The sequence below is a fragment of the Anas acuta genome, chromosome Z (genome assembly GCF_963932015.1).
Source record: "Anas acuta chromosome Z, bAnaAcu1.1, whole genome shotgun sequence".
In the NCBI taxonomy this organism is placed as follows: Eukaryota; Metazoa; Chordata; class Aves; order Anseriformes; family Anatidae; genus Anas; species Anas acuta.
The window spans coordinates 21,225,398-21,253,265 of NC_089017.1; the positions used below are offsets into that span (position 1 = coordinate 21,225,398).

The 27,868-nt window shown below is 37.1% G+C and overlaps 2 protein-coding genes across 11 annotated transcripts in view; one reads left to right on the forward strand and one right to left on the reverse strand.

Annotated features, from left to right (window-relative positions):
* The first annotated feature begins 124 nt into the window (after positions 1–124).
* POC5 (POC5 centriolar protein) lies at positions 125–26,213 on the forward strand. Of its 7 annotated transcripts, none has more exons than XM_068667509.1 (12): positions 125–251; positions 3,233–3,332; positions 7,243–7,390; positions 14,803–14,996; positions 15,407–15,583; positions 16,924–17,028; positions 17,927–18,106; positions 19,451–19,613; positions 22,724–22,842; positions 23,651–23,764; positions 24,610–24,786; positions 25,792–26,213. In XM_068667509.1, exons 2-12 carry the CDS (start codon positions 3,249–3,251, stop codon positions 25,939–25,941), a joined length of 1,611 nt encoding a protein of 536 aa, XP_068523610.1. In that variant the 5' UTR covers positions 125–251; positions 3,233–3,248; the 3' UTR covers positions 25,942–26,213. The 7 variants fall into 7 exon arrangements, with proteins under 7 accessions (XP_068523610.1, XP_068523612.1, XP_068523614.1 ...); XM_068667511.1 differs by having other exon boundaries at positions 22,766–22,842; XM_068667513.1 differs by lacking the exon at positions 23,651–23,764.
* Positions 25,447–27,868, reverse strand: part of ANKDD1B (ankyrin repeat and death domain containing 1B) — a 28,599-nt gene continuing 26,177 nt past the window's right edge. For 3 of the 4 annotated variants that reach the window (XM_068667518.1, XM_068667517.1, XM_068667520.1), the window contains one exon: positions 26,126–27,638. In XM_068667518.1, the coding sequence (XP_068523619.1) occupies positions 27,580–27,638 (59 nt within the window). In that variant the 3' untranslated portion in view covers positions 26,126–27,579. Of the gene's footprint in view, positions 25,636–26,125; positions 27,639–27,868 lie in introns of those variants that run through there. The other variant, XM_068667519.1, reaches the window with a different exon arrangement.

The window sequence follows — 27,868 nt, forward strand, 5'->3', positions numbered from 1 at the left end:
GCCACCAACGGCCGCCCACTTCCCGCGCAGCAGCCCCGGGAGCGCCGCGGGCCAATCAGCGCCCGGCAGCCCCCGAGAGGCAGCGAGGGGCCGGGGCCGGCGCGCCGTCTAATTGGCCGTTTCCCACCAAGCTGCCCAATCAGAGAGTGCTTTGCATACGCGGGCTGAGCCAATCGGAGGGGCGCTTCTTCTTCCGCTGCGGTAGTTTGAAAGCGTCGCGTCCAACGGCCGGCTGCGGCAGTTGCCCGCAGGTGAGAGGGGAGCGAGGGGGCGGCCGGGGCGCTGCGCCGCCGGGGTCGGCCTGGCTGCGTTGGAGGCTCTGCTTTGGGGGGAAAAATGTAAAAATCAGCTCACGCACGGAGTTGTACGCCCTCCTGGCTGCCCAGCCGTGTGCCTCCCAGGTCTGTGCGCGGCGCCCCGCGGCGTGGCCTTGGTTTCGCTGTTTGGCACCGCGCTGCCCGCCCCCTGCCGCCTCTGCAGGCGTCGGGTGAGGCTGCAGGGCCGCTTGAGAGCGCGGGCTGAGCGGTGCTGCTTCGTGCTTGTGAGCTGAAAGGGGCCCTGTGAGGAGCGGAGCCCGCAGCTGGGGTGGAGCACCCTGATCTGAAGGCAGCGTTAAATTATTTGGAAAGCAACGCTCTTTGTCAAAAAAAAAAAAGCACAAAGTTCCAAGCGCGGGTCGAGGAATTGATACTTAATGGTAAGAACAGCCATGTCGAGCCAGACCAGAGACCTTAAAAGCTGTGTCCTGATCCTGAAAGTAGCTGCCTTAGCATTTTATTTATACACGTGTGGTTTGGAGGAAATTAGCACTGCTAACAGCAGTCGTGCTTTAATTAAGTTTTATATAGGTGTGTTGGCAAGTGGTTGGGGAAGATGAGAACACAGTAAGCACAAAGATGCTCCTCTCACCAGTAGCCAGACACCTAGTTATTTAAGTCTCAGCAAATCACTTTATCGATGTCTCACCTAATACCCCTTGACAGATGTCTGGTTTTGAAACTTGTCCAGTATTTTCTTGATCAGGTCAAAGCAGATAACTTATTCTTGGCATGAAGTGGCAATGACACCTGCAAACGTCAGCTTAAAACAAGTGTACTTGTGCTCTCATAGTAATCTGATCTGTTCCTCTCTATGTAAGCAGATCTCTAGAATTCTGAGTTTACTGGGGTTTGTACAGGAATATTGCAATAACCAAAATAAAAATTTGGACTGTAGGCAGGAATATAGGAGGTACAGATAGGGAAAACAAATGTTGTGAGGAAAGCTGAAAATTTAAGCAGTAAACTGGTAGTGAGAATCTAAAGTGATATTCAAGTTAGTAAAGGCAGTCAAGCTGGAGACCTGATGGGCACAGGGGAGGGCTAGCCCACAGGAATAAAGAAAAGGGATAGTAAGGGAAGTCAAGCACACTGAGCTTGAGTTGACAGTGACTCTCACAAGGTGGCATCAAATAGATAAGCTGCAGTTTTAACTTTGGAGAGCAGCACAGAATGGAAAGGTAAACGTTATTTTTGTCAAAGGAACCCGCTCAGTTTTGGAGGACCACAAACTTTAGCATAGTTTCTATGATATGCAGAGAAGTGTATATGCTAGACTGAGTGTTAAGGGTACAATCTCAGAAGGCTGAGAATAAGTCAGAACAGTAGTCTTAAATTAATGAACAAACTTTGCAGAAGTGACCTAAGAGTGACCCTTTTTCCACTTCATTAGGCTCATCGGTGTTCATGTGAAACTCAGTTGGTCTCCTAGTAGTCATAGATGCTTATCCATGCTGCAGGAAGAATCGATGTCTAGAGTAACTCAAAGAACTGAGACAATTAACTTCTATCTGTATTCCCATATAGAGTGCTGAGTTTATTGCCTTTTTTTTTTTTTTTGATGTTTTGAAATGTGATAGCATTGCTTAAGGAGGATATTTCCCATTGATTTAATGACAGTACAACTAGCAATTTAAAAATAACATTTCTATCAGAAAATACATCTGTTTAGTAAACAACTGAGATTATGATTGACAGTTTTAAAGGTCTCCTAAAACTAATTTTAAACTTGCATGGTTGTTAGCTATACTGAACAAGTACCCTGCTCCTCTTATTATGTATGGTGGTGTTCTTCCCAGGCATACTCTGCTGACAACTCTCTGTTGAAATGTGTCCGGTGATTGCTTTTCACATTTATCAGGCAACTATACTACTATGCCATTTGTTCATTAATGAATTCTCTTTGCTTAATAGTGAGTTCCAATTCGATTCTGTAACTCCTTTCATTTCCTTCCATCCCACCATGTCCTTTGGAGTTTATTCCCCATATTCTATCAAGTTTTCCCAAAAGAGCTTCAGTTCTTCATTGGAGTTTAATATCAAGGCTGTAGTAGACTAAAAGATATATAGATTTTTCAGAATGTCCTTAAGTTCCTTAACATTTCTACAAAATTACCTGCTTCCCTTATCCCCAAAGAATACTTCACTATATTGCTTAGATATTGTTGGTATAGTTGGTGTTACATGAACCTAAGGCACTACCTGTGCTTGCAATATCTGTCTGTCCTCCTGGGCCTACAAGGCAGCAACTGAAGCAGAATTGAAAAGGTGGAGGGAGACGGATGTTGATGATTAAGAGAAGGCTTCAAGGTATTGAACTGAAGTGGTCAGGGCATCATCTCGGCTTGGAGTGTGGGAGAAAATCACAGTAGAATATAGACATTGCTGTGGAACTCTGTAGGAATTTTGTACTGAAGCAAGCTAATAAGCTCCAAACAATATAATTAAGAATTGACACAGGACTGTATGTGTAAATTAAGTCTTTTCTCATTCTTTATATGTCTGGTTTAACTTTTCTCCATTAGCATATTCTAGTTACCAATATATTTAATGTAAAATTTTATTTTGTATTACATGAAGCATTAGGTATTAAACTCATAACAATTTTCTGTTATTCTCTATTGACTGACTTGTTTCTTTTGGGTTTTCCATTGTTTTATTTAGAAAGTCAATAAAATGAACTCAGTCAATGAAAGTCTTTTAATGCTTTTGAGTGTGCTTTGGATAAGACAATTAAATAGCTTCCAGTCTGTGCTCATAGAGGTGCATTCAATAAGGACACATCCAGGTTACCCCAGCAATGCACATTGAGGTAGTTGCTACAACAGAATCTGAGTTTCTGTGAAAAACGTTGGTGAACATGCAGTAAACGCCTTGGAATTAAAAAGTGAAGTTGAGCTTCTACTGTTTTATAGACTAACTTTGTGCAGGATGTCATCAGACGAGGAGAAAAGCACAAGTCCAGTTTTACCAAAAGACTCAGTTCGGGGCAGTTCTGTTTCTTCAGATCTTCAGGTAGGAAAGAAGCAACCTCATCTGGTTCACTGTTACAACATTTTATTTGGAAATGTGTAATTATGAGGATATCTAACAAAATTTTCATCTCTATTATGTTTTAGTTGGGCAGTAAAGTAAATGAATGTGAATTAGACAAAAGTAAAATGTGAGATTAAAATATATTCATTTGGATTCCTTTGTGCATTTCCCAAGAAATTTCAATTTCTGTGAATTCACATCTAACCTTAAGAGATTAATCAATGATCATTACAAATAAAATAATATACCTTCCTTATCTTCTTTCTAGTATCAGTTTTTATATGTTAAGTTTTAACAAGAGGCATACATTTGACAAAGCAGGGTATAAACCCAGTATTTCTGAGGGATGAAGTGTAGCTACATGAGGTTTCTTACATGATGGAAGGAAATGTATGTATATTCATTTGTTTCCTGCATAAAATATGTCAAAATATGCCAGAGCTGTAATATGCATAGGGGTGTGTTTTTCTGGGCTCAATATCCTTTTCAAAGGATGCAGAGATACTGGATAAAAGCCGTCCTATCCTCTCGAAAGCAGTAACTTTTCATCCTTAATTTTTTAATAGTTGGTTATTACTATTTGAGTACTTTGTGGATTTTTTTTTCTTAGCTAGTGTTCTGTCCAAAAATGTTTAATTTTGGCAGTAAGAAGTTTTGCTGGTTGTCTTGTATAAATGTAGCTCTAATTCTGTCACCTTCTGTCATACAGCTGAAGCATCATTAAATTATTTTTCTTCCTGACTTTGTCCCTTTTAAACTACCTCTTTGTGGGTAATTCATATCTGTAGTTCATATGCTTCTCTGTTTGTGGTCATATCTCATAGGTAAGTTTTCTTGATCTGTATTCATCAATCATAATTCTTAGTGTTTCCAATGACTTTTGTCATTGGAAAACAGGATAAAGTCATTGTGCAACAAATTCTGAAAGACCAGAATCTTCTTATGTAATGGGGTTGTCTGAGAGGCTCTAAGTTTAACTTGTAGAGAATGATAAAGCAGAGTGGTATCATTGAATGGCCGCTTTGCTACTGAGTACATTTCTAGTCTGTCAGTGATTTAGTTCTCACATGCAGCACTCTTACTGCAGTGAACTGGATTTGAAAAGGATTTGGGTTTGCTGAAGATGTGATTATTGCTGTAAATCTCAGCAACTGCCTAATTTCAGTTGGATGACTTGTTTTTAGATGTTTCTGTGAATTTTAAATACTACTTTTATCTTTGTTTACCCAAGTATATTTGTAAATCTGTCTTTATCTGAATGATAAATACATAACATAGGCTATGAATGGCTCCTGTAACTCAACACAAATGAAATGGCACACAGAACCATGTATAAAAATAATTGTGCAAGATGGAGCTTTTCTAATTGTAAAATTCTGTGGGAAGATTTCACTATTCTAAAATAAGAACACTCATATAGCTGACCATTTCTTTGTCTTATATTCGTCTAATTGCAGTTTGCAGGACTGATTTTTTTTTTTCTTTCAAGTTACAGATTACAATTGGGATACTATTTTCTTTTATATTTGTGTTCAACTTCATTTCATCAGTGTTGTAGTATTGTAATTCACAAGTATTTATTGTCAAATTTTTCACTGGATGCTGCCTATTAAAATTGTCTGCTGGTGCATACAGCATATTTGTGTACGTAGTGGATTATTTGAGTTTTATTAAGTTTTAGAACTTGAAAGACTAAATAAATCTCCTGCCTTAACTTGATTTCTTCATTTTGCTCAGAATGTCTATAGTAAGATAGACTGTGAGCTAGTGTTTAAATTTGGCGATTCTAAATGATTGACTTTCACACTTGACATGTCACCATCTTTGTTGAATTGGGAAAGAATTAGTTTTAAGTTGCTCTTTGGTCAGAATGTTCTAACAGCTTCTGCATAATATATAATTTCTTTTAGAAGGTTAAGGTTAACAAAACTAGCTAAATTTAACTAAGTTAAATAATATATTGGCTTTTTTAGTCTGCTGAATTTTAGCTGTAGAGAATTTTATAAAGATCCATTTTGTTCCTGGATAAATAACTTATCCGAAGTTACCTGTTTTCTTCTGGCATCTCAAAGAATCTAAACTGTATATTTTTAGAAAACTACAGATGTGTACTGGAAGTGGTAGAATCAGTAGTGTGTGTGGATAGAGTATTTTCAGATATTCTTTATAAACTTGATCTTAAAACATTTGAATGTGCTGAAGTCATTGGAGCAGTAAAACGCAACTTCAGTTGAACTAAGTAATTTTGTAAATTTTAATAGCAGGGCTTAATACCAAGGTTTTGTCTTGTTTTGTTGTAACCTATCTCTGTCATTTCATTGACCTGTTAAGAGCAACTTGGTTTTGAGTATGAGCTCATGCACTACAGGATGGCTTATGTTAGGGCATCAAGAGCAACTACATGTCATTAAAAACAATTTGCTCGTCTTTTGCTCTTCATGTAGCATGGGATGTAAAAGGTTGTACCTTGTAGCAAGGAGTTTAGGTAAGTACATAGTAAAGGTGCATAATAAGCATGGCCTAACTACTAATGTGTGTCAGCTTTCATACTATAAGACGTAGCATTATCTTACAATTAACATGTGGTTTTCAGGATTATTATCCAATTCTTACTCATGGTAAGAATGTATATTGAAAAATACTGCATTGTAAAGTAAGCTGGTTTATGTCTTGGTTTTGATCTGGTTTTATTTGTTTATGCTACATTTTTTCACTTTTTACTTAATTTCTTAATTTACCTTTCATGAGTTAAATCTAAAAAAAAAAAAAAAAGATAACCTTGTTGATTTGTGACATTTTTGCTCTTTTACACAGAATGCTTCTGTGATACTTCCTCTACAAATACATAGCATATCTTTTTGATATTGTATAGCTTCATATACAATGTGAAATTATTTAGACTTCTAATTTTGACATGATAGACTAGAAGATGCGATGTGGAAATCTGAAAGGATTCTGCTAAAATGTATAAAACCTAGCTTCTTAAAATGGTCCCTAGTTAGTTGAACTGACTTAAATGTAAGGGTTACGCTAAAAGTTTATAAACATTATGTAGATTCAACAACACATTATACCTTAAACTGATTGTTTCCAGTCTAACTTTCCCCAGCTTGAAGACAAAAATGGTTTTTCAATTTACAGTTTGTTTCAGACATTGGAACTCTTTAGGACCCTGATTAGAGTTAGTAAAATAATATTGAGTGAAGGAGAAAATACAGCTGGTGAACTGGTTTAATACTTTCTAATTGGCATTTTTTTTCCAGTGTTTAATTAATAACACTGATGGGAACGAATTTTACAATTCAGCTAAATAAAAATACAATATACTTAACATTACTAATAAAATAATGCATAATCAGGTATCTTTTGATGATTGCTGTCAAAGAAATTGTAAAGCCAATTATAATGTTACAGAATGTGAAATGTGACTCTGCTCAGTAGCATCTTTGTCATTGCTCTAAAAATATGTACTTTTTTTTAATCTTCTGCAGTAATAGCAATGCTCAAAAATAGCATCAGGTGATTAATAGCTTACATGATATGGAACTATTTATATTCTTTTTGTTCATATTTAAAGTTCTTATTATATTTTTTTGCTAGATCTGCATCTAACAAAATCTTAAGATATAACTATTTACTTATTTGTGCTTAGTTGTAAACAATGTGTTGCAGAAAATGAAGCAAGAGAAAAATAAATTATAATAACTGGTATAGCTCAATTGTAAATGGAAAACAGTTCACTTTTGCACCTTTAAGGGAAATCTTAGCGTTCACCCTAATATGAAGATACAAAGAATTGTCTAAACCCATTTTTACTTCTTCCTACCTGTAGCCATTTTTTAGGAATGTAATTGTAGCTTTATAATTGTTTGTCATCACTTTGTGACAGGACGAGTATGAAGAGCTGCTTCGTTATGCTGTAGTGACTCCAAATTTTGAACAGTGTTTCCCGAAGTGGTCAGAACCTGTCTCTGACCTGAGAGCAGGTGGCCGATTTCCAGGTGTAACAGATGATGCCATATACTGTAAGACTCCAGGTAATACCTGCAAAGCTATGGGTTAAGCTTGCAAGTGCAACAATACAGCTTTTTAAATTTAAGTTTCTTATGGTTTCTGTTTTAAAAGAATACACAACTCCTGTATATTTTGCACAAGAAGAAATTTATGAGTATTATACTCACTGAAGGGTTCTCTCTGACATAGGTTTCAAGTGACAGTATTGATGTAGTGACAGTTCTCAATGTTCCCAACTATGGCACATAGGTTAAAATAAATGTAAAATAAAATATAGGTTAAAATAAGTGTAAAATAAAATATAGGTTTAAAAAAAAAATTTAACATAGGTGGTGTAATAATGCAGTACAGGGTGCCCTTGCTTCATAGTTTGTCAGGTCACAACTGGTTTTGCTAATACTTGCACTGCTGTGATAGATAAATTAGTATTTAAAGTAAGATTGTTTTGAAATATTAGCTGAAAAGGGCTTTGTGGAATCACTACTCATGTCACTGTGAATGTCATTCTTGTTCTTCTAGTTCAGCCACTCTATTCTAATTTTACTTTATTACTTGGCATTCAGGGATGAGTAAACTTAATGTCTTGTGATGCATTACTAACACTGATATTTCTGGTTATATGTTATTTGTTTCTGTCACAAGTATTTAGCTTGAGGAACTTTTGTTAATTTAACTTCAAAAGAAACACTAAATAATCATTTCTGTGTTTTTGCTTTAATTTATTAACTTTCAAAATGAGGAAAAACTTGAATTTCTGTTGTTCAGAAGGTCTGTCACTTTATCACAAAAATACTTGTCTACATTTTTCTGTTCACTCCTTTTTTGGAACCTTGAGAACAGATTTTCCTCTACATTTTAGAGGATTGTGGGGTATAAAATGGTAGATGATTTTACAGATAGACTCCAAGTAGTTTTGAAGTGATACATAAACCTGGTGCTAATTGTCTTCATTGGAGTAAATGTTGTTTGTGGCTACAGCTAATGTATGAGAACTGGCTGTGCTGATCAGAGCTAAATAATTCTGATGGCAGGAATTTACTAGTGCAGCAAAGGACAATCCAGACACTGAAAGATGTTTATTTTATACTTTCTACATAGAAATAGCCATGACTAAAAACTAAATACATCTTCTGAAGTTGTGTGTTGTCTTTTTGTTGTGTATTAAGCTGTTAAAGCAAGGATTAAAGTGAGGATGGCAGTATCGGTTACGTTTTGTGGTAGAATTAGCGAAAGGTAACTCTTAAGCAGTCTTATGATTTGCACAGCCAAAGATCATTTTGTGGCTACTGTCAAGAGTCCAGTAGTTTCTGATAAGGTTCTTTTAGATACTCCACAGAAGGAAGCTTTGGTTTTAATAGCAGTCCACTCACCTGAAGATACTAGATGTTACACAGAGTCTTGATTTATCAGAGTGGTACAGCAATATACTGAAATCATAACACAAGTACAGTATAGAAATTGTAATATATGGTTAGATCAAAATACAAATGTGATTCCTGTTACTGATATCTTCACTCCTTGTCATGATACTGGCCATCCCCAAGTCACTGGGGAGGAAGATGTGGGTTAAAGCCAGCTCAGGCTCTTCAGAGATATTTTAATGTTTGCTCAGTGTTTATACTCAGTATACGGTTGAGCACCCTCTATGCTTCTCCCATGCTTATATGGCTAGCACAGTTGGAGTATATTCCCACTTCTTGATTAACTAAGGCCACTTAACCAGTTGATCCATTGAGCTAATACAGCCATTCATCAAAATAAAAGAAGGGGAAAAAAAAAGAAAAAAGGCCACCCTCAGTCCTTCCCAGTGCTGAGATGCGTTCAGGTTTCTTTACAATGGCTGTGGTTACTGCTTCTAACAGGGTTACTTCCCTGAGCTTCATGAACACATCATTGTGCCCATCTCCTCTGAACTATTTTCCATCGTAGCGGTATGTTGCTGAGTAACAAGAGCAGATTGCAAGGATACAATCTACAATCACAAAATACAAAGTAAATATCTTTATTTTCAAACTGAAAAATTTGATTTAAAAACAGTAAAGGAGGAACTCCTGATCTGCTCAGGCTGAGGCAAGAAAAATATTTTAATGGCCCCCATGATGCTTCCATTAACAGTGCACTATTACAACGTGTAGTGCTATACCACTTTAACAAAACATGTTTGCCATTCAAAATGGCTCTTCTTCCTCTCAGTCTGGGAGAGAAAGGTCTTATTTCCTTGAAACAGAGCTTGAAACCATCTAGTTGTAGAAAGAAAGTTACATTTTTATTTCAACTTTTCAAGTTATCTGACTATCATCTGTCTAACTCTTATGTAGAACCTAGCTTGGCAACCTACTCCAGGGAACCTGCTTTAGCAGGGGGTTTGAACCTGATCTCTTGAGGTCCCTTCCAACCCCTACGGTTCTGTGATTTTGTGATTCTGTTTTGGATCAAGGTTATCCCTTATTAGGGTGCTGTTTGCCACAATTTTAATGGCCTTAGAACACCATTTTTTTTCAGATACTAATGGATGACACAAGATGACCAGTGAAAACATAGCTAAATTCATGTTAAATATTATAGTTCTGGTACTGGTACATCACCATGTTGTTCCAAAGGACAGTTGATTTTTTTTGCGTGTGTGTGTAGCTCTGTTTTTGCATTTGGCATCACTACTTTTTCCTACTAAAAATCAGTCTCCTTGAAATTTATTCTTTCCCTGTCATGTTCTAATGCTGTTGCTGTATTAAAAAGCAAAATAATGTTATTTGCATAATGTTCATTAACTTTGTAAAACAAGATGAAGGTCTGTTCTGTAATGTTGACCTAAAAGTTTTCACTTACGCAAAGCTATTCAAACTTGCATTTTCTAACAGCTTTTCCATGTGATGTTGGTATTGAGACCAACAGTTGCCAATGTCATGTGATGCCTTCTGAAAAAGTTGTTTGTGGAGGGTTCTTTGTTCTCTTTTTGACTTTTTCCTCAGGTTTGTAAAACTAAAGTTAATGTTCCTACTCTGATTGTAGAATTCCAGTTATTGGTAACCTATATTTGTTACAGTAAATTTAATTATGCATGTGTTCACTAAAAGCTTCCAGTTAAATAAGAAAAATAATTGGAATAAAATATTCTGCACTATTCAATCCAATGTCCAAATGCTTTTAAACCTTGAAACTAAATTTTAATTTCCTGTTCTCATTATCAGATTAGTTAATTAAGTTTGAAGAAGAGGAAGAGTGGAGCAATAAATTCTTTGTAGCAAAGATATGTAATGATGACTCATACCCAAACAGTGGGAAAATTCCTTCTCTTCAGTCTACCAGTCCTCAGTATTGATCCATTAATGCTCAGAGTATTTTTAAAAAATACCTGTATTTTAACAAATTGCTACCATTAGCCTGTGCCAGGTAATAACAGATAGTGAGAATAATTTTTTCATCTGAAAAAGTAAATGGCTTCTGTGGCATATTTTGCTTGTCAAGAGAAAAAAGAACTTTTAAATTATTTTTAAGGAAAAAAAAGCTTCCCCCAATAGTGAAGAAACAGGTAGAAATTCACATTGAGAATAGGAGAAATTTGCTTTTAATTTGTTCTTTTATGTCCAGAAATATCTTGACTGTTAAATCTCTTGACTGTTGTACATGGTATCTTTCAAAGACTAACCTTGAATAGGAGTTTCACTAAAACAGTAGGAGGCTTACCTTGCTAAGAATATCTACCGAGCATTCTCAGTATCAGTTTTAGTGAAACTCTCAAAAATATATTTTTTTCCAGTCTGACAAAGAATTGGTAAATCTTTGCCTTATTTTGATTTTTTTTCTATCATTTTGATGTATACAAATGATCTAATAATTTATGGGGAGAGTGAAGTGAGCTGGGGAACTGAAAACTTACTTTTTTTTACTCCGTGAGAACTTGATTCAAAGCCTACATTAGGAAAAAGCTGTCCATTTAAGCATTCAGGAGTTGGATTGAATAAAAGCCTTACAATCCCTTAGGTCTGTAAGTGATTATGATGTTTGAAAATCTCTAACTCTATCTTAAGATCACATACATGTACCTATTATAATGTTATATACTTTCTTCTTTGAGTACACCTCTCCCCCCTAAAATGTAGTATTTCAGTTCTGCGTGCCACTTAGTATTCCAAACATTTGCATATACTAGCAGAAAAAGTTGATCTGTAGTATGCATCTGAAGCATAGAACTGCAGGTGTTGGCAGTTTTTATAATGCAGGTTCCTACGAAGTTCATTTGACCTGGGTCAATGATGAAAATCCTGTGTTGCTTTTTCACAAGTCCTAATGCTGAATCTGGCTAAACTCCAAATAAATTCTTCTTGATTCACTGAATAATTGTATTTTTCAATTTGTTATGCAAGTGCAAGAGGACAGAAGAGGACAGAGTTCCAGTCACAAGTTCTGGAACACCTGGTATTGCAGAAGGCATTTTTAGTAAATTAATCTAAAAGGTGCTGAGTAGTTGTCATTCAATATGAAATCAAGAGTAAGCTAAGTACAGCGTATCTATATTAAAATAAATAAAATTGAATATTTATTTTTTTTTGCATTTGAATGCTGCTTCCGTGACAGCCTGTCAGATCTTATTAATGAGTCCAGGAAAAGGCCAGATAATAGAGCAGCACAGGAAAAAAAGACCACTGGTATGGGGATAACAGACATCTGGAAAAACTTCTTACAACAACATCACAACTGAAAGAACACAATGACACACAAGAATCAGAACAACTGGTGAAGGACAAAACTAGGAATCTGTGATCATAGTAACACTGCCAAATATTTTATACTGTGAAACACCGGTCTGATTCTTCATCACTGAAACTAGGTGATCCAAGGTTACTTGAAATGCTTCTGTCTAGAATGTCGTATTTCTTAGAGACAGTTACAAGCAACGAATACTCAAACTTTGCCATTACCTAAGCAATACTCCCCATTTGCAGCATAAATGATTGCAAAAAGCTAGACCCAGATCTTCCTATACTGTTATGATTGGGAATGTGTTTATAGACTTAAGCTTATGTAATGGGTTAAAGAATTTAGTCTAGAGGAATAGTGTGTGAGATGGAGCTTCTTTAGCTCAAGCTGATTGTACCTTACCTTGGAAGAATCTGTGAAAAGCAGTTGCAATGGCTTTTGTATCACAGTTCATTTCCTTTATGCTTTGGAGCTTGAGTGTTACAGTTGCAACTCCAGACTACTTAATGGGAGTGAAAATGGCCAGACAGGTCTTCTATCCTCATTTCCTTTGAGGGAACTAACACCAACAGTGATCTTGGGATCAGCCTTGACTGGAGTTAAATTGGAAACACATTTCCAGTGTCTACTGAAAATACTGCTTTGTGATGAGCTGTTAAACTTATCTTTGATGGCTTGTACCAACAAATAATGTCATACACCATAAAAACAGCTGTAATGGCAATACTCATTTTCAAAAATGAACACCAAAATTTTGAGGGGTTCCTCTCTCTTTGAAAGAAGAAAATCATTCTTTTGAAATACTGCTTTATTTTTATTTACACCAGGAATCTGCTAATCACAATCCTTTCAAGTTTTTTATACAACTGTTAACTCTACAAACATTTTTTTTTCTGTATGGATTAACTAAATACTTTCATTTTCTGTGTTTACATAAGTATGAATTTATTTAGTCTTAGCCCACTTTTAAATCTGTTGCAACTCAACCCCTGCCCATTAGCTTATGGGAGTGTGTTAATTTCTGTTGTAGTGGTACCTAGTCACACTAACAGAAAGTGAAGCCTAACTGAATAAAGTATTATATAAAATTCATATTAGATATTTCCCTTCTTAAATAGTTTGAAATACAAATGGTTGAGCACATCAAAGGCTGTAAGAGGAATAGTACAAAGACTTGAATTATGTACTAACTCTGAACTGGGGAGAAGGTTGTGGTTGCAGGTACGTGCCACCATTAAAATACACCTATGGTTTGCTGTTACAAATGCACAACAGAATGGCACTGTCTTCAGGAGTTTACAGTCTCGTTATGGAAAATGGCAAAAGCTTTTAGATTTCTGACCTTGGATGTTAACCAAAAAGGAATCCATGTTGAGAGTTTTTGTTTCTTGCAGTGCTTTTTTTTTTTTTTTTCACAGAATTTCACAGAATTTCTAGGTTGGAAGAGACCTCAAGATCATCGAGTCCAACCTCTGACCTAACACTAACAGTCCCCACTAAACCATATCCCTAAGCTCTACATCTAAACGTCTTTTGAAGACCTCCAGGGATGGTGACTCCACCACCTTCCTGGGCAGCCCGTTCCAGCGCCTAACAACCCTTTCAGTAAAGAAATTCTTCCTAACATCTAACCTAAAACTCCCCTGGCGTAACTTTAGCCCATTCCCCCTCGTCCTGTCACCAGGCACATGGGAGAACAGGCCAACCCCCACCTCACTACAGCCTCCTTTAATGTACTTATACAGAGCAATAAGGTCACCCCTGAGCCTCCTCTTCTCCAGGCTGAACAAGCCCAGCTCCTTCAGCCGCTCCTCATAGGACTTGCTCTCCAGGCCCCTCACCAGCTTCGTCGCCCTTCTTTGGACCCGCTCAAGCACCTCGATGTCCTTCTTGTAGCGAGGGGCCCAAAACTGAACACAGTACTCGAGGTGCGGCCTCACCAGAGCCGAGTACAGGGGGACGATCACCTCCCTAGCCCTGCTGGTCACACTGCTTCTGATACAAGCCAGGATGCCGTTGGCCTTCTTGGCCACCAGAGCACACTGCTGGCTCATATTCAGCCGACTGTCCACCATCACTCCCAGGTCCTTCTCTGCCTGGCAGCTCTCCAACCATTCCTCTCCCAGCCTGTAGCTCTGCTTGGGGTTATTGCGCCCCAGGTGCAGGACCCGGCACTTGGCCTTGTTGAACTTCATGCAGTTGACCTCAGCCCATCGGTGCAGCCTATCCAGATCCTCCTGCAGAGCCTTCCTACCCTCGAGCAGATCGACACACGCACCTAGCTTGGTGTCATCTGCAAACTTACTGAGGGTGCACTCAATGCCGTCATCCAGATCATTGATGAAGATGTTAAAGAGGACCGGCCCCAGCACCGAGCCCTGGGGGACGCCACTAGTGACTGGCCTCCAACTGGACTTGGCTCCATTTTCCATCTTGGTACTTCCTGTCATCATCCTCTTTAACATGAAATGACATTCAAAGATTCTGTGTAAGGGAGCAGTAGTTATAATTGGATTACTGTTACAATGTGACTGTTGGCTTAAATATGCCTGTGTGTTGAAGGCATGGATTTGAATTAGGTTCTATTTGGTGTACATGAGGAAAAGAGGTTTCTGATGTCTTAAATGTTTGGGGTTCTTTTGTTTGTTTGTTTATGCCTGGCTTCTGACTTACATCCAGAATGCAGATCAGTCAGCCTTCCCAGAGTACTGATCCTTATTCTCTGTTTCATTTTTAGACCTTATGTCAGTAAAGGAGCCTTCTGAGGCCAATATGGATCGGCTTTGTCCTGTTTCAGAAGAGACATCTTCACAAGGATCCACAGATACTCCAAGAGAAATCAATGAAACTACAACAACTGAATTAACTGTACCTGATGAAAAAATAACTCAAATAGAAAATATACTTGATCTCTGGAGTGGCAGTCTGAAGGTATTTATTTTGTGTAGATTCCTTAAAAATAAAATACAGACGTCAGTGTGCTGTCATAGAATGCGTAGGGAAAGCTGTAGTGTGATAGCATTACAAAATGCTGGTTTTCTTTGTGGTTTTAGTTCTTTTGTTTTTGCATATTATATGTAAGCACTAGGCTGTTTTATTACAAACACTGTCACTTCAAAAAAAAAAAAAGTTTGGATTAACTTTCTACGTTAGGGATGTTCAGTTGTTGTCATTCAATAGTTCATTATGTCTGGTAATATTTATAGGCATAAACAGCCTGCAAGATAGAGGCATCACTGTATAGATTCACGCCTCCTTAACTGCAGAGTGTGTTAAGATTAAAAGATTGGGGAGGAGAGAAGTTTACTAACTTCACTATTGTCATGCCTTTAACTTTTCAGACAAATGTTCTGACTGAATTGAGAAAATGGAGGCTGAATTTTATCGAACATCACAAGCTTCAAATGAGACAAGAAAAAGAGAAACATGCTGCACATGTGAGACAATTAACCAATCAGATGGAAAACTTGAAAGAATTGCTACGTACATATGAAATCTCTATAGGCAGAAAAGATGAGGTAGTATTTCAGTTTCATAGATCAAATTGTCCTCTTTTTAAAAAACAAAGTACCCTAACTTAATGGCACTATCTATTTGAACAACAATTCTTGCAACTGTTAACATAGAGAAGTAAATAATATATTTAGATTGTGTAGTGAAAAAATGAATCATTGTTGCTCATAATCTACTAACAATGGAAATTTAACATGTATGTAAATATTTTACATGGTTTGCATTTTAAACCTAGTGTCTATTGTTGTTAACTTATTATGTGAAGATCACAAGTCTGTTATGGTCGATCACATGTCTATTACAGTCTTGACTGAAATTGTATGAAATTCTGCATTGAAACTTAGGAATTTTGTACTATTAGATAACCGCATTCATTTCAGATTTTTGAGTATTAATTTTTGAGTAATTAATTTTTGAGTATTGTTTATTTATCAGTGTGTGTTCAATGATAGCATAAATATTGCTCTTCAAAACTTTTATGCAGTAGTTAAAATACCTTTAAATGGAAGTTACTCCCAGGAGTCCCAAGAATTTGTCACTGTTACCCACAGGAATTGATCAGAAGTGACTGATGGCAGAATCTAGCTTAAGAGATTAGCAAAAATGTACAGAAATGCTGAGTGATTCGATATCCCACTTACATCATGCCTAATTTTTAATCAGGGAACTTCAGCTGCTTCTGTTATTTATATGAGTTGGTAGTAGTAGTCCCCAGCTGAATTCTCTGCCCCATAGGTCAACGTACCTCAGATTTTTTGGTAGCTTTAGTCCTATGTGGGATCTTTCTTGAGATCTTTGAAGCTGTAAGTTTTAGTAGTTTAACTGTTTTAACTTCTGTTAAGTTTAACCATTGTTAATTTGATTTTTCTATTTCTGAGCAACTATTTAGCTTCCTTATTCTATTCAGAAAATTAAATAAATTTTCTGCAGGTAAGTTATTTCTTTACACTTCCATTAACAGTACACTAAAGCAAACAATATCATAGTTCCTGGTGCATCAAAATTCTCCTTGCAAATTAATGATTCTTCTGACCTTATGCTACAATAATGTATGATTGTAAGGAGATGAACAGAAGCCTGCAGATGTAGGATGAAATAACAAGTCAAATAAACTTCTCGTATAATTAAAGAGTAAGTGTATTAAGTGCTGCAGAGTCTCAATGAGAGTTGAATATTATTCCTGATTTGAACTCTAATTGTTGTTTCCTACTTGATTAGAGTAAGGGGAAGATTTAGTAAAAAGCTGCTGCTAAAAGTAAATGCTTTAAGTGAAAATAACTGATGTAGAAAGTATGTTCTATTTGACCGTACTAAGATCATAACTACTGAAATAATATTTTTGCAGGTGATTACTAACTTGACCCAAGCATTAGAGATGAAGAAGGAGAGAATAGAGTTAATGAGAAAGTTTACATTGTGGCGGATTCAGCAACTTAAAGCCAAACAAGAGGTATGTGTGCAAAATAAAAATGTGATGAAAATGAAACCTTTGAACTCAAAAGTCAGAGTTGGTGCAGTTCCTGTACAGCTGGAAGAAACGGCAGTGATCCTGTTTTGATGTCTTAGGCAATGTCAAAAATACAGTTTGAAAGCATCAATCCTTTTTTAAAAAAATGCTGCTGTCAGAACACTCTCTGGGATCAGGAAAAAATCAAAATACGCTTGTTTTCAATATTGGTTCCAATTACTGTTATCAGCTTGCAACAAATCACTGTAACTTGCAGCATCTGCATTTTGGAGTAAGTGAGGAGGGAATCTTTCTAAATTTTAAACAAATAACTTCTGAGCAATGAAATTGAAATTATTAAATAGAAAATGAAATTATTAAATACCACATCTTACATTTTGGGGACCCAATTTCACAGTTAAAACTTCAGTTGCCAAAACTTGAACTAGTTAAGAGCTAGTCACATGCAAAATATGGGGCATTGTATCAGACATTGTAAACACCCTGCTAAACTAAGTATGACAGAAAATAAGGATCCCATGTCAAGACTGCAAACCTCTCCCAATCTAGACTGTTAAAAAGGACAAGTTGATAGTCAAGCCCTTTGTTTAGTGGTACGTATTCTGTGCTAGACTCAGGTTTATTTACACTGCTTTGTGTAACCTAGTTCATTGTGTTTTCCAATGCTGAGGACAGTAATGCTTCTCAACTTATGTGCAGGCGGAAACATTGAGATGTTGATGCAGTGTGCCACGGTGAAGCAGTACACAAACATGTCATATGGTTATTCTTACTGTGGTCTGTGTAATATGTGGCAAAACAACCATCCCCAGTCTCTTAAGTACTTAAGTTTTTAACTGTACTTTAAGCAAGTGCAAGTTTGCTCTATTTGTTTCCTAAGGAATATGCGAACAGAATAGCAGACAGACAATTCCAGGCAGCTTTGAAGAAGAAAGTATGGACAGCGTGGCGCTCTCTTAGTGAAGAAAGATGGAAAGAAAAAGTAGCAAAAGCCTGTCAACTACGGGCAGAAGATGTCTGTGTTCAGCTCACCAATGATTATGAAGCCAAAATTGCAGAGGTAAAATGAGGTTTCTTTTTTCATTCCTCTACTCCTTCCCTTAATGCCTCACTCGCACTTTCTCAGCAAGCTTGAAAAAAATGTGACTTTCCAGCAGAGAAGAGCTCTCATATACAGGAAAAGACATAAGGAGATCTAGGATCTCTCCTATGGATGGTTGCCTTATATGATGTTTTTTCCCCAGCCTTTGATGTAAAATGTTGCTGATCTGTGCGCACAGGTGAAGTAAATGGGACCCTTACTGAAACAGGTTCTTAAAAACTATTTGCCCACCAATAGGGATTATTCTTTTTTCCTAAGAATACACCGTTAGTATTTGCTATGCAGTTTGAGGCCTCACTAAAGAACAAAGTCGTAAGAGAAATACAAGACAATTATTATTTTTAATGACCATGCAGAATATAGTATTTTTTTTTATAACAGACGTTCTGTTAAAGGCTGGTTTTCTCATCAGCTTGCCAATTACACTTGTTGAAGAATTTTCAAAGGTTAAGGTAAAGGTAGGTTGTCAACATACACACTAGTGCTTGTTAAGTAAAAAGATGCATTTTTAAAGCATTTTCTAAGATGCATTTTCTATTTCAGAAATAAATTAAACCTAGAATTTTTAAGAACTCTTACCAAATGTGACTTACCAGCCACAGTTGCAATGAAATAATGTCCTTTGACTCTGGTACATACAGCTGTATGTACCATACTTGGAAAATTAGAGTTACAGTTCAGAAAATTCAGTTTCTGATAAGTGACTGAGTCATTCCAAACAGAATGAGTCATTTCAAACAGTAGGAGTTGTGTTTTGAAATAATATGAACCCTACCTGAGGATGATGAATTTTGGAAAATGCAACAAAGGGAAAAAGCAAAATCAATAAGTAGTGAGTTACAAGATTAACTTGGTTTGTCTTTTCTCAGTATTTTTAGTTATTTACAAAGGCCAGAAAAGTGGGATTGCTGATGACAATTCCCTTTATGCTTAAATAGTATTCTAACCCTCACTCTTTGGAGTGTTTTGGGAAACTAGATTCCTGAGGATATCTAGCTTTGCCAACATGCATAATTTCTGGAAGACAAAATCTGGCAAGATAAATTTCTGCATAGTTGGGTAGGGTCTAGCAATCCTTTCAAAAGTGTTCTTTTTGTTGGTTTGCTCAAGTAGAAATAACATGCCGTAGTACAAGCAACTGACAGATAACTAGCTGTTTATCCCTGGCAAACGAGATATTCTTGAGTAAAAATGCTTCTCTTTGTAAACACAGTAAGTGACTTTTAAAGCTGATTGAGGAATTACGTTCATACTTTGCATTCAGAAGTACAAGACAGCTGTTTCCATATTCTTTTTTTGTAGCTAACTGCTACTTTGGAGCAAACAAAAGCTGAGATTCTGAGACTGCACAGTGAAAGAGAACAGTATGAAGATACCATGAAGAAAGCCTTCATGCGTGGTGTATGTGCTTTGAATCTGGAAGCAATGACAATGTTTCAGGGCAAGGACAGCAGGGGAGATCCCGGTCAGTATAAAAAGTAGCCCTGGTTTGGTAGTTTGTGGGTTTTGTTGTTATTGTTTGTTGTCTTTTGTTATTTCCTTTAAAGGATTCTCCTTTTTTTTCCTAAGTGTGAGGACTTAATGGCAATACAGACTTTATCAAACTGTTACTGCTTTAGAAAGTCCCATTGAATATGTTAAGAAACACTATGCTGAACTTCTCACTGCTAGAAGAGTAGAGCAGGTTTCCTTCATCAGGCCTTGCTCTGGGTGTGGTAACCTGCAACTGAAAAGCAGAACAAGAAGCTAGAGTTGGCAAGCTTCTTAGAATACTCTGGAAGATTACCAAGAATTCTGTCAGGACCCAGGTTATGGCAAAGGAAAATACTGCAAAACCCTGTTACGTTCTCTGGAATCTTAGTGTGCAACAAATCTGCTTTTCCCAGACTTTTCTGTCTTTGTTCTTAATCTTGCCTGTTTATGCAAAAAGGGGCAAGTAAGTCTCCTGGGTTCTGTATTTACTAGGAGTGCTGTGCTGGAACAGGAAAGACCAGTGTAGTCACAGCTGCACATTCATAACACTTCTGTAGCTATGCAGAAAAGAGCTGGACACCCCTACTGATGTAATAAATTCACACCTTCAAAATGAGACAGCGCACAGCATTAGAAGCATGATCTTAGTGGCGCAGCAGCCTACATCAAAGATTAATATCTCTGCCAGCAGATGTTCTGCACCTGTATGTGTGTCTTAGCAACCAGCTATACTGGCTGCAGTTAATAGCCTTAAACAGGTAACTTCAGTTCCTAAGCTCTTAACAATCTTATACCAGAAGTTTCTGAAGTACTTCAGAGAAATTCCTCCTCCTCACAAATCTTAGGGCCTAAATGTAAGTGTGAAGAAGAAGAAAAAAAAATAAAGAAGATATAAGGCACTTATTTCAGTAGCTGTCAGATCCTGTTAAACATAAACAGTCTTTCTTCAATTGCTTAGGGAAATCAAGTATAACATTGGCTAAGTATGGTAGCTGTGTGCCAGTACAAACAGAGAATCAGTATCTGAGGAATAGAATGAATGAATTCAGTATCTTCAAGGAATCGTGAATAACGTTTCTGGGCATTACCCAAGTACTCTACTTTTCTCTGTGTAGAAACAACCGCTCTCTCAAGTTTTATCTTACCTTATTCATACAAAAATGTGTCTCACTACCTGTGGGTCTCACAGGTGATGATGAGTGGTGTGAAATAGGAAAGCCTTTTTTCTGTAAACTTGAGAAGAAAAGGGTAAGTGGGAAGGAAATAAAGAAAAATGAACTCTAGATGCTGTGACCAATCTCTGGGTTTCATGTATCAAACGTTTTGCTTGATTTGGTATGATGCAGAAGTGGAACCTAGTGATTTTGCTGTATTGGACACCGCTGGAGCACCTGCACCCAGTTTTTCAGGTTTCCATGATGCTGTGTAATCTTCTGTGGTCACTGTAGTATTTAGTCATCAGGCTTCGTAACGCCTCATAGTCTCAGGTGTCCTTGGTCCCATGCCTGCCTTCTTCCATTGCTTCCTATACCATGCTCTCCCATGCCCCAGCCATGCTAGTCTCTTTTTTTGTGGCAGCTAGACAGTGCTTTTAATGAAGACAGTTACAGAATGATTTAACATAGTTGAATAACTGCTTACTTGCATTTCTGCTCAGGTATAACAAGACTGATGAGGACATCAGAGGGTTTAAAACATGAGAGAGATGATTATTCTGTTTTGTTCTAGTTTGTAATCTGTGGACCTTAAAAATGCTATGTGCCAGTCAATGATGCATTTATACAAACACTGCAGTGCCACCTATTGTCACTGCAAGTAAAAGCAGAATTTGACTCCTTAACAGATTTATCAGTAGGTTATTAATAGTATGGAAGTATTGCAACTTTAATGGGACCATAGCATTTGGAGTCAGTGTTGATGATCCAAAATCTGTGGCTGATTTAATCGTGGGTGATTTTTTTATTATTATTATTTAGAAGATTTTTAACTTGGAGCCACAAGAATTCACATTCTGTTACTACATAAATCATATCTGATTGGTTTGTAAGTGGGCATTAGTTCTGTCTGCGTTTAAGTTTAAAGTGCGTGTATATATGCATTACTTGTACAAAATGTGTATTATCACATGTTCTCACTCGTGAAATCCTTGAGTATTGTACTGATTTAACTGCTTTACTTACTGTATTTGTCTTGCTTAGTTTAAAAGAACAACAAAAAAGGAGCTGTCCCATGGTGTCACTCAGGTCCCTGGAATGAGCAGAATTCCTAATACCATCATCTGCTTTAGAAATAGAGTAAAATAAAATATTTCTCTTTGTGTCCCTTAAGGAAGCTCGTATTCTAAAGGAAAAGGCTGAAACTGCTTGAAAAGATTCTGTGCTTAGGTCTGCAGATCTGATGTCCTCAAGATATCTGCACTGAGAGACAGAAGGCTGCTGCTTAGCCCACTCTCAATCTACATCCTAAACAGAGTTTGCACTTAATCAGGCTGACCCAGGTTGAGGGGGGATGAGGACTGTAGGGCACCCATAGAACCTCTCAATCCTACAGCCATGACATAGCCGGTATTGCAGCCATTGTCCATGCCGATGTTGCTGGGCATAATCTACAAAATTGCAGTACATTCTTGGGAAAGTTAAAATAACAGTTTATGTTCCTGACAATGAATCTTCTTAAGGATCGTATGCCCTGTCAGAAGCTCAGTATGGCCTTTCCCTCCTTCACTGATTGCTGTCTGTTTGAACTAGCTTTTGGCCCTTCGTGTAAGGGCAGCTCTTTCACAATGGATTTAGTACTGGAAATCAGAATTCAGAACCTCAGTTCTTTGCACTGCAATGTGACAAGTGCACAAGAGTTGAGGCATAACACAGAAACAAGCCCCCTGAAAATACTTCTGAAAAGCTTCTGAAAAGAAGGGTCAAATACAGAAAGATTTATGTTTGTGTGTGTAGATAGATGTATCTATAGAGAACAGAGTGATCCTTAATAAGTTATACAGAAATCCCAGAAGAATAGTAGACTTTTTGCTGTGAGTTACATCATTTCCCCTTAGGGTTTGCTAAATTATGTGTTGATCCCATTACTTTGTTTTTCAAATAATAGATATAGGAAGTAGGAGAGATGATAATGGTGCCATTGTTGCAGGAATACTACCTCCTTCACAATATAATCCCCCCTCACCACCACCTCCACCAGCATCTGCTCTTCAGATGGATGACTTGGTAAGTGTGTACCTGGAAAGAACTGTATTCACCAGTGGTGAAAACACACTTCCTGTGTTGGGGCCTGGGGCTTTTTAAAGATAAATATAATAGCCCATTAATTGGAGGAATTTGAACTCAGTCTAAGGATAAAAAGAAACCTGTGTGTATGTCCAGACTTCATCATATAATTGAAGTGATTAAGTCATGGTTGCTATGACTTGATATACTCACATATAGCTGTTTTAATTTTAGAGAAAATGCATTAAGCTGCTGAAGAAAAGGTCACTATAACAAGCAGAATTTGCTCTCTAAGGTTCTTTCTGGGAAAAAAAAAAAGTTGTTAAACACCTGTTTGCCAAAGAAACTAAGCTTGCTGCTGTCTGGGGAAAAAAAATAAAAAAGGCAGGCTTCTCTCAAAACTTCTTTTTTAAAAATGCAATGTATATGGACTCTGAGGAAACTCAACTTACTGTCCTGCCATGTCAAATTATCCAGTAGCCTGAAAATTCTGGACATACACAAAGTCATGCTGAAGACATAGTGACCGTAAAATAATTCCACACTAGGGCACAGGTTAGATTGGAGAAGACATGCTTGCCTATCTTCCCAATTTTCCATTTTAACAATATCAAATATTATTCACTCCATTTCCTGCAATACTTGGACAAACATTTGAAACAAAAAAATTAAAAACAGTAATAAAACATTTGAAAAAAAAGTTAAATTTAGAAGGGTAATTGGAGTAGTTAAAAGATTGTCTATCTGAGGAGTAAAATTGTATTTTGGGCAATGTTATACTTATTCTTTAAACTCTGATTTCATTCAGTTTTCTACCCATCTGGGTCATGCAAGCACTTCTCAGACCAGGCTAGATTCTGATTCTCCAGTAATCATCAGTAGCACAGCTGCAGGATCTGGGGTGACATCAACTCAAAAACTGGTAACCTGCTAAAATTAATTTGTTTTGTATTTTAAGACAATCATGATAAATTTTAGTTTAGATATTATTTTATTTCCACTTTTTTTCAGTGCAACACAAGTGTGTAGTCAAAGAAGGTGCCATGGAGTTCACTTAGATGTATGAAGACACTAGCTTGTAAATGCTCATTTATGTTACAGAAAACCCAATTTTCTTAGGAGGGTTTTTAACTGATTTTAGAGCAAAGAAAAAGAACAACGAAGAACAAAAAAGTGCATATGCACTTACATGTAGTGCAACAGGAACAACTATTGTTTCATATGATACCGTGTTGTTCTTAAAAAAAAAAAAAAAAAAAAAAAAACAACTTGGCTTTTGCTAATCCTTTTAACTTGTCTCAAGGATACTCTGCATTTATCTCCTTTTCTATTCCCATTGGATAATTTGCCACTAGTCGATAGAGCAAGACGAAACATCTTATTGCATCTGCTGTCACTGCTACAAGGATGGGCCAGGGTGACAGAAGTGCCTGCAGCTGTCAGTAGAGCATGCAGCCAGTGAGCAAAGCTGAACTATCCATGCTGCTTGATTTTTGTCAGATTAGCCTTACTCCCCATAGTATAGTAGTCATGCACACTAAACACTTTCTCTGTGGAAAAATACAGAATTAACCAGGTGGCAACCAGATGGTGCAAATTCAGTCCCATGTAACGCAACTATATTACATGCAGTGTCCCATGTTCTGTTAGGCAAGTGGCTAGTAAAACTAGGTGGACATTCTAAAGCACTGTAAATACTAGGTTTACAAATGTTAGCAATTAATATATATATATATATATATATATATATATATTATTTTTTTATAGCCCATGGCAAAAGTAATAACATCTGCTCAGCAGAAAGCAGGAAGAACAATCACTGCTCGAATCACAGGCCGATCTGATATGGGACAAAAACACAGAATTTGTGGTAGTTTAGCAGTGATGGGAGTTGCTCCACCCATGAGTTCAGTCATTGTTGAAAAACACCATCCAGTCACTCAGGTAAGTCAGAATTATGCTTGTAACAATATTCTGAATGCAACATACCTGGTAAAATTTTAAATAGAAATAACCAAGATGAAGAGACATTTAGACAAGGCTCAGATTTGAGGTCTGCTTAAAATAATGTGCAGTACTGTCTTTGGGCTGGGTAGAATGACTACAGAGTGAAGGGAGGAGAGGATATAAACATTGCCACTTTATCTGTCTTGTTTCTTTATTAATTATTTCATAGGCAGAGTAGTTCTGGCTGTCCCTTTCTTGGCCAGATCTTCTGTGAGTTTTCATTGCAGCAGAGGGCTTATAAAAAAGATGGAGAGTGAATTTTTACTCAGGCAGATAATGACAGGACAAGAGGGAATGGATTTAAACTAAAGAGGGGAGATTGAGCGTAGAGGTTAGGATGAAATTCTTCATTTAGAGGGCAATAAGGCACTGGACAAAGTTGCCCAGGGAAGTTGTGGATGCCCCATCCCTGGAGGTTGTTCAGGACTAGGTTGGATGGGTCCAGTTTGCTCAAGTATTGCCAGACCTGATCCTCTTCCACCAAAGGTACATCTTCCTTGCTCCAGCGATTCAGCCTGGCCTCTGGAACCTGGAATTCCTGAAGGCCAATCTTGCTGGTAAAGACTCAGGCAAAAAACACATTCTGTACCTCTGCATTTTCGCTGTCCCAGGTAACCAGGTCTCCTCTTTCCTTAAGGAGAGGGCCCACATGTTCCCTAGTCTTCCTTCTGTACTGAGGTACTTGTAGAAGCCCTTCTTGTTGCCTTTGATGTCTTTGGCATGATTCAATTCTGTCTGGGCGTTAGTTCAGAAGTTTAGCATTTTTCTTTGGGTTCTGAGAATTATCTGTTACAGATAAAGAGAATGAGCCTTTTTTCTTAACTCAGCTTTTTTTTTAAGTGTATTTCAGCTTGAATTTAATCTACAGCTCACTTAAAGCTATTTTAGTGGATTTTTTTATTTTTTTTTCAATGCCATTTGTTGTATCTGATTACTTTTCAGCAAACCATATCCCAAGCCACTGCTGCTAAATATCCTCGAACTGTGCTCCATTCTTCTGGTGCTACTACTGTGAGACCTGCAGGACAAGTTGGACGAATGCTTCAGAGCCAACCTCATACTAGTGTTCAGTCAATAAAAGTTGTTGACTGAGTGAATATCCTTTACACTGGTGGGAGGTTTTATCAAGATACAATTAAAACCTCTCCCCAGTCTTTTCAAATTTGATGTAGCAAGGCCTAAAGTATGTATCATGTTTTTACCCTTAAAAAAAAAAGTGTTTATAGTAAGCATTCAGAGGGGGAAAATGACTTGAAATGTTGTTCTACCTCCCAACTATTTGAAAACTTATTTTATTAAGATAAACACTTTATTTAAATAATAAATAATCTTTTGCACACTTTTAAATAAAGGCTAAAATGTGATTTTTTTTTTTTGTCTGAAGTGTTTTTTTAACTTCCAGTGTTACTAACACTTACTTTCGAGTGTAAATTAGATTTATTATTCTTACATATGCTTTTACTAAATGTACTTGACATACGTATTTGAGTTACATTTGAGTATGCTACAATAGCATACTTAAATGAAGAATAACAGGGAAATGGCCTTCACAACCAGGATGTGGTTTGAGCCATGTGAGGTAACTAGAGTCCATCAAAATGTTAAGCATTTTCATTACTCAGGCATGTTACAGAATGTTGCAAGAGTTGATAGATACTTGTCAGGACCTAAGAATTTGTAATTTAACTTGGATCCCTAATTCCAAAGGCTGTGGATTTACCAGCCTGCATCTCTTGTAATGCTCTGGAGCATGGTCAAAGCAGGTTGCATGTGAGAGGGTGCTTAGGCATAAGACTAAGATACAGATTACTGTTTGTATTAAAAAGCTGATAGATAAAGTTCAGTACAAAATAACACTAGCTATGGTAGACAAGGCAATGTTTCAATACTTCCAAGATATGCTAAAACTGTTTTGTTACAGATAGGAATATGAAGTATTTTTATGATTTATATATTTAAAAATATATAAATATGAATATATGAAATCTGTTCAGCAATCGGAAAACCTTTAAACATTAAGCAAGTCACTACCACATACTAAGTTAAGAAATGAATAAGAAATAGATAGATGATCACTGTGTTAATTATTAAAATATCAAATATTCCAAGTATGTAAACAAGGTTATGCCATGACAGGAAGTTCTGCTGCCAGCTGCAGGTGGTTTTAAGAGGTGATATTTTTGTTTATTTTTACTACATAAATGCTGAAGAAGAAATGTGTCATAATCCTAGCACTAGTTAAATGTGAGAAAAGCTCTCTCCAGTCAGGAAAACTATTATCCTAGTAAGACTTTATAAAAGCCTGAATCCCAAATGGAGCCAGGTGCCAACCTATTTCTGGAAGTGTTGATTTATACACATGATTTTCACTTATTACATTTATTTCAGCAAGAAAGCATCTCATTTACATTTTATGTCAAAAACAAAATAGCTTAACTGGGGAGTTCCAATATGGAATTATTATGTATGTTAAAGCAGGTGTAGAAATTGCAGGGAGTTGGTTCATGCTTAACAATATAGCTGTAAATTATCAGCCAGCCATTCACTTTAAATCATTATATAGCAAAGCATATGAGAAGGAATTAACCAATATTGCAGGAAAGCAATTTCTAGCTTGTAAAAAATCATACGGCTTCAAAATGTATTTTAGTTTCCAGAAAAGTTGCTGGTATGTGAAAGTCTCTTTCCTTGTGGCATGTAATCCCATTATGCAATGTTCTGTCAATGAACTCATGAAATTTCACATTTTCTGGAGTCCACGTCAGTGCTACTTTGAGCTCTGATCTTTTCTGTAAAAGCAAAGAAGAGAAAACGCTTGCTTGGCAGGCTCTGCTTTTTTGCAAGGTCAGCACTCATCTAACTGAAGGATGACCAACCACATTTCAACTCTGTAAGACAAAGGAGGGAAGCAAAGTGCGTATTTTCTGCTTCCTTCAGAAATCTTGTCTCACTTAAACTCCCTTCCTTGTCCAAACTCAGCCCATTCGAAGGGCAGGTTCCCAGAGAGGAAGACAGCATC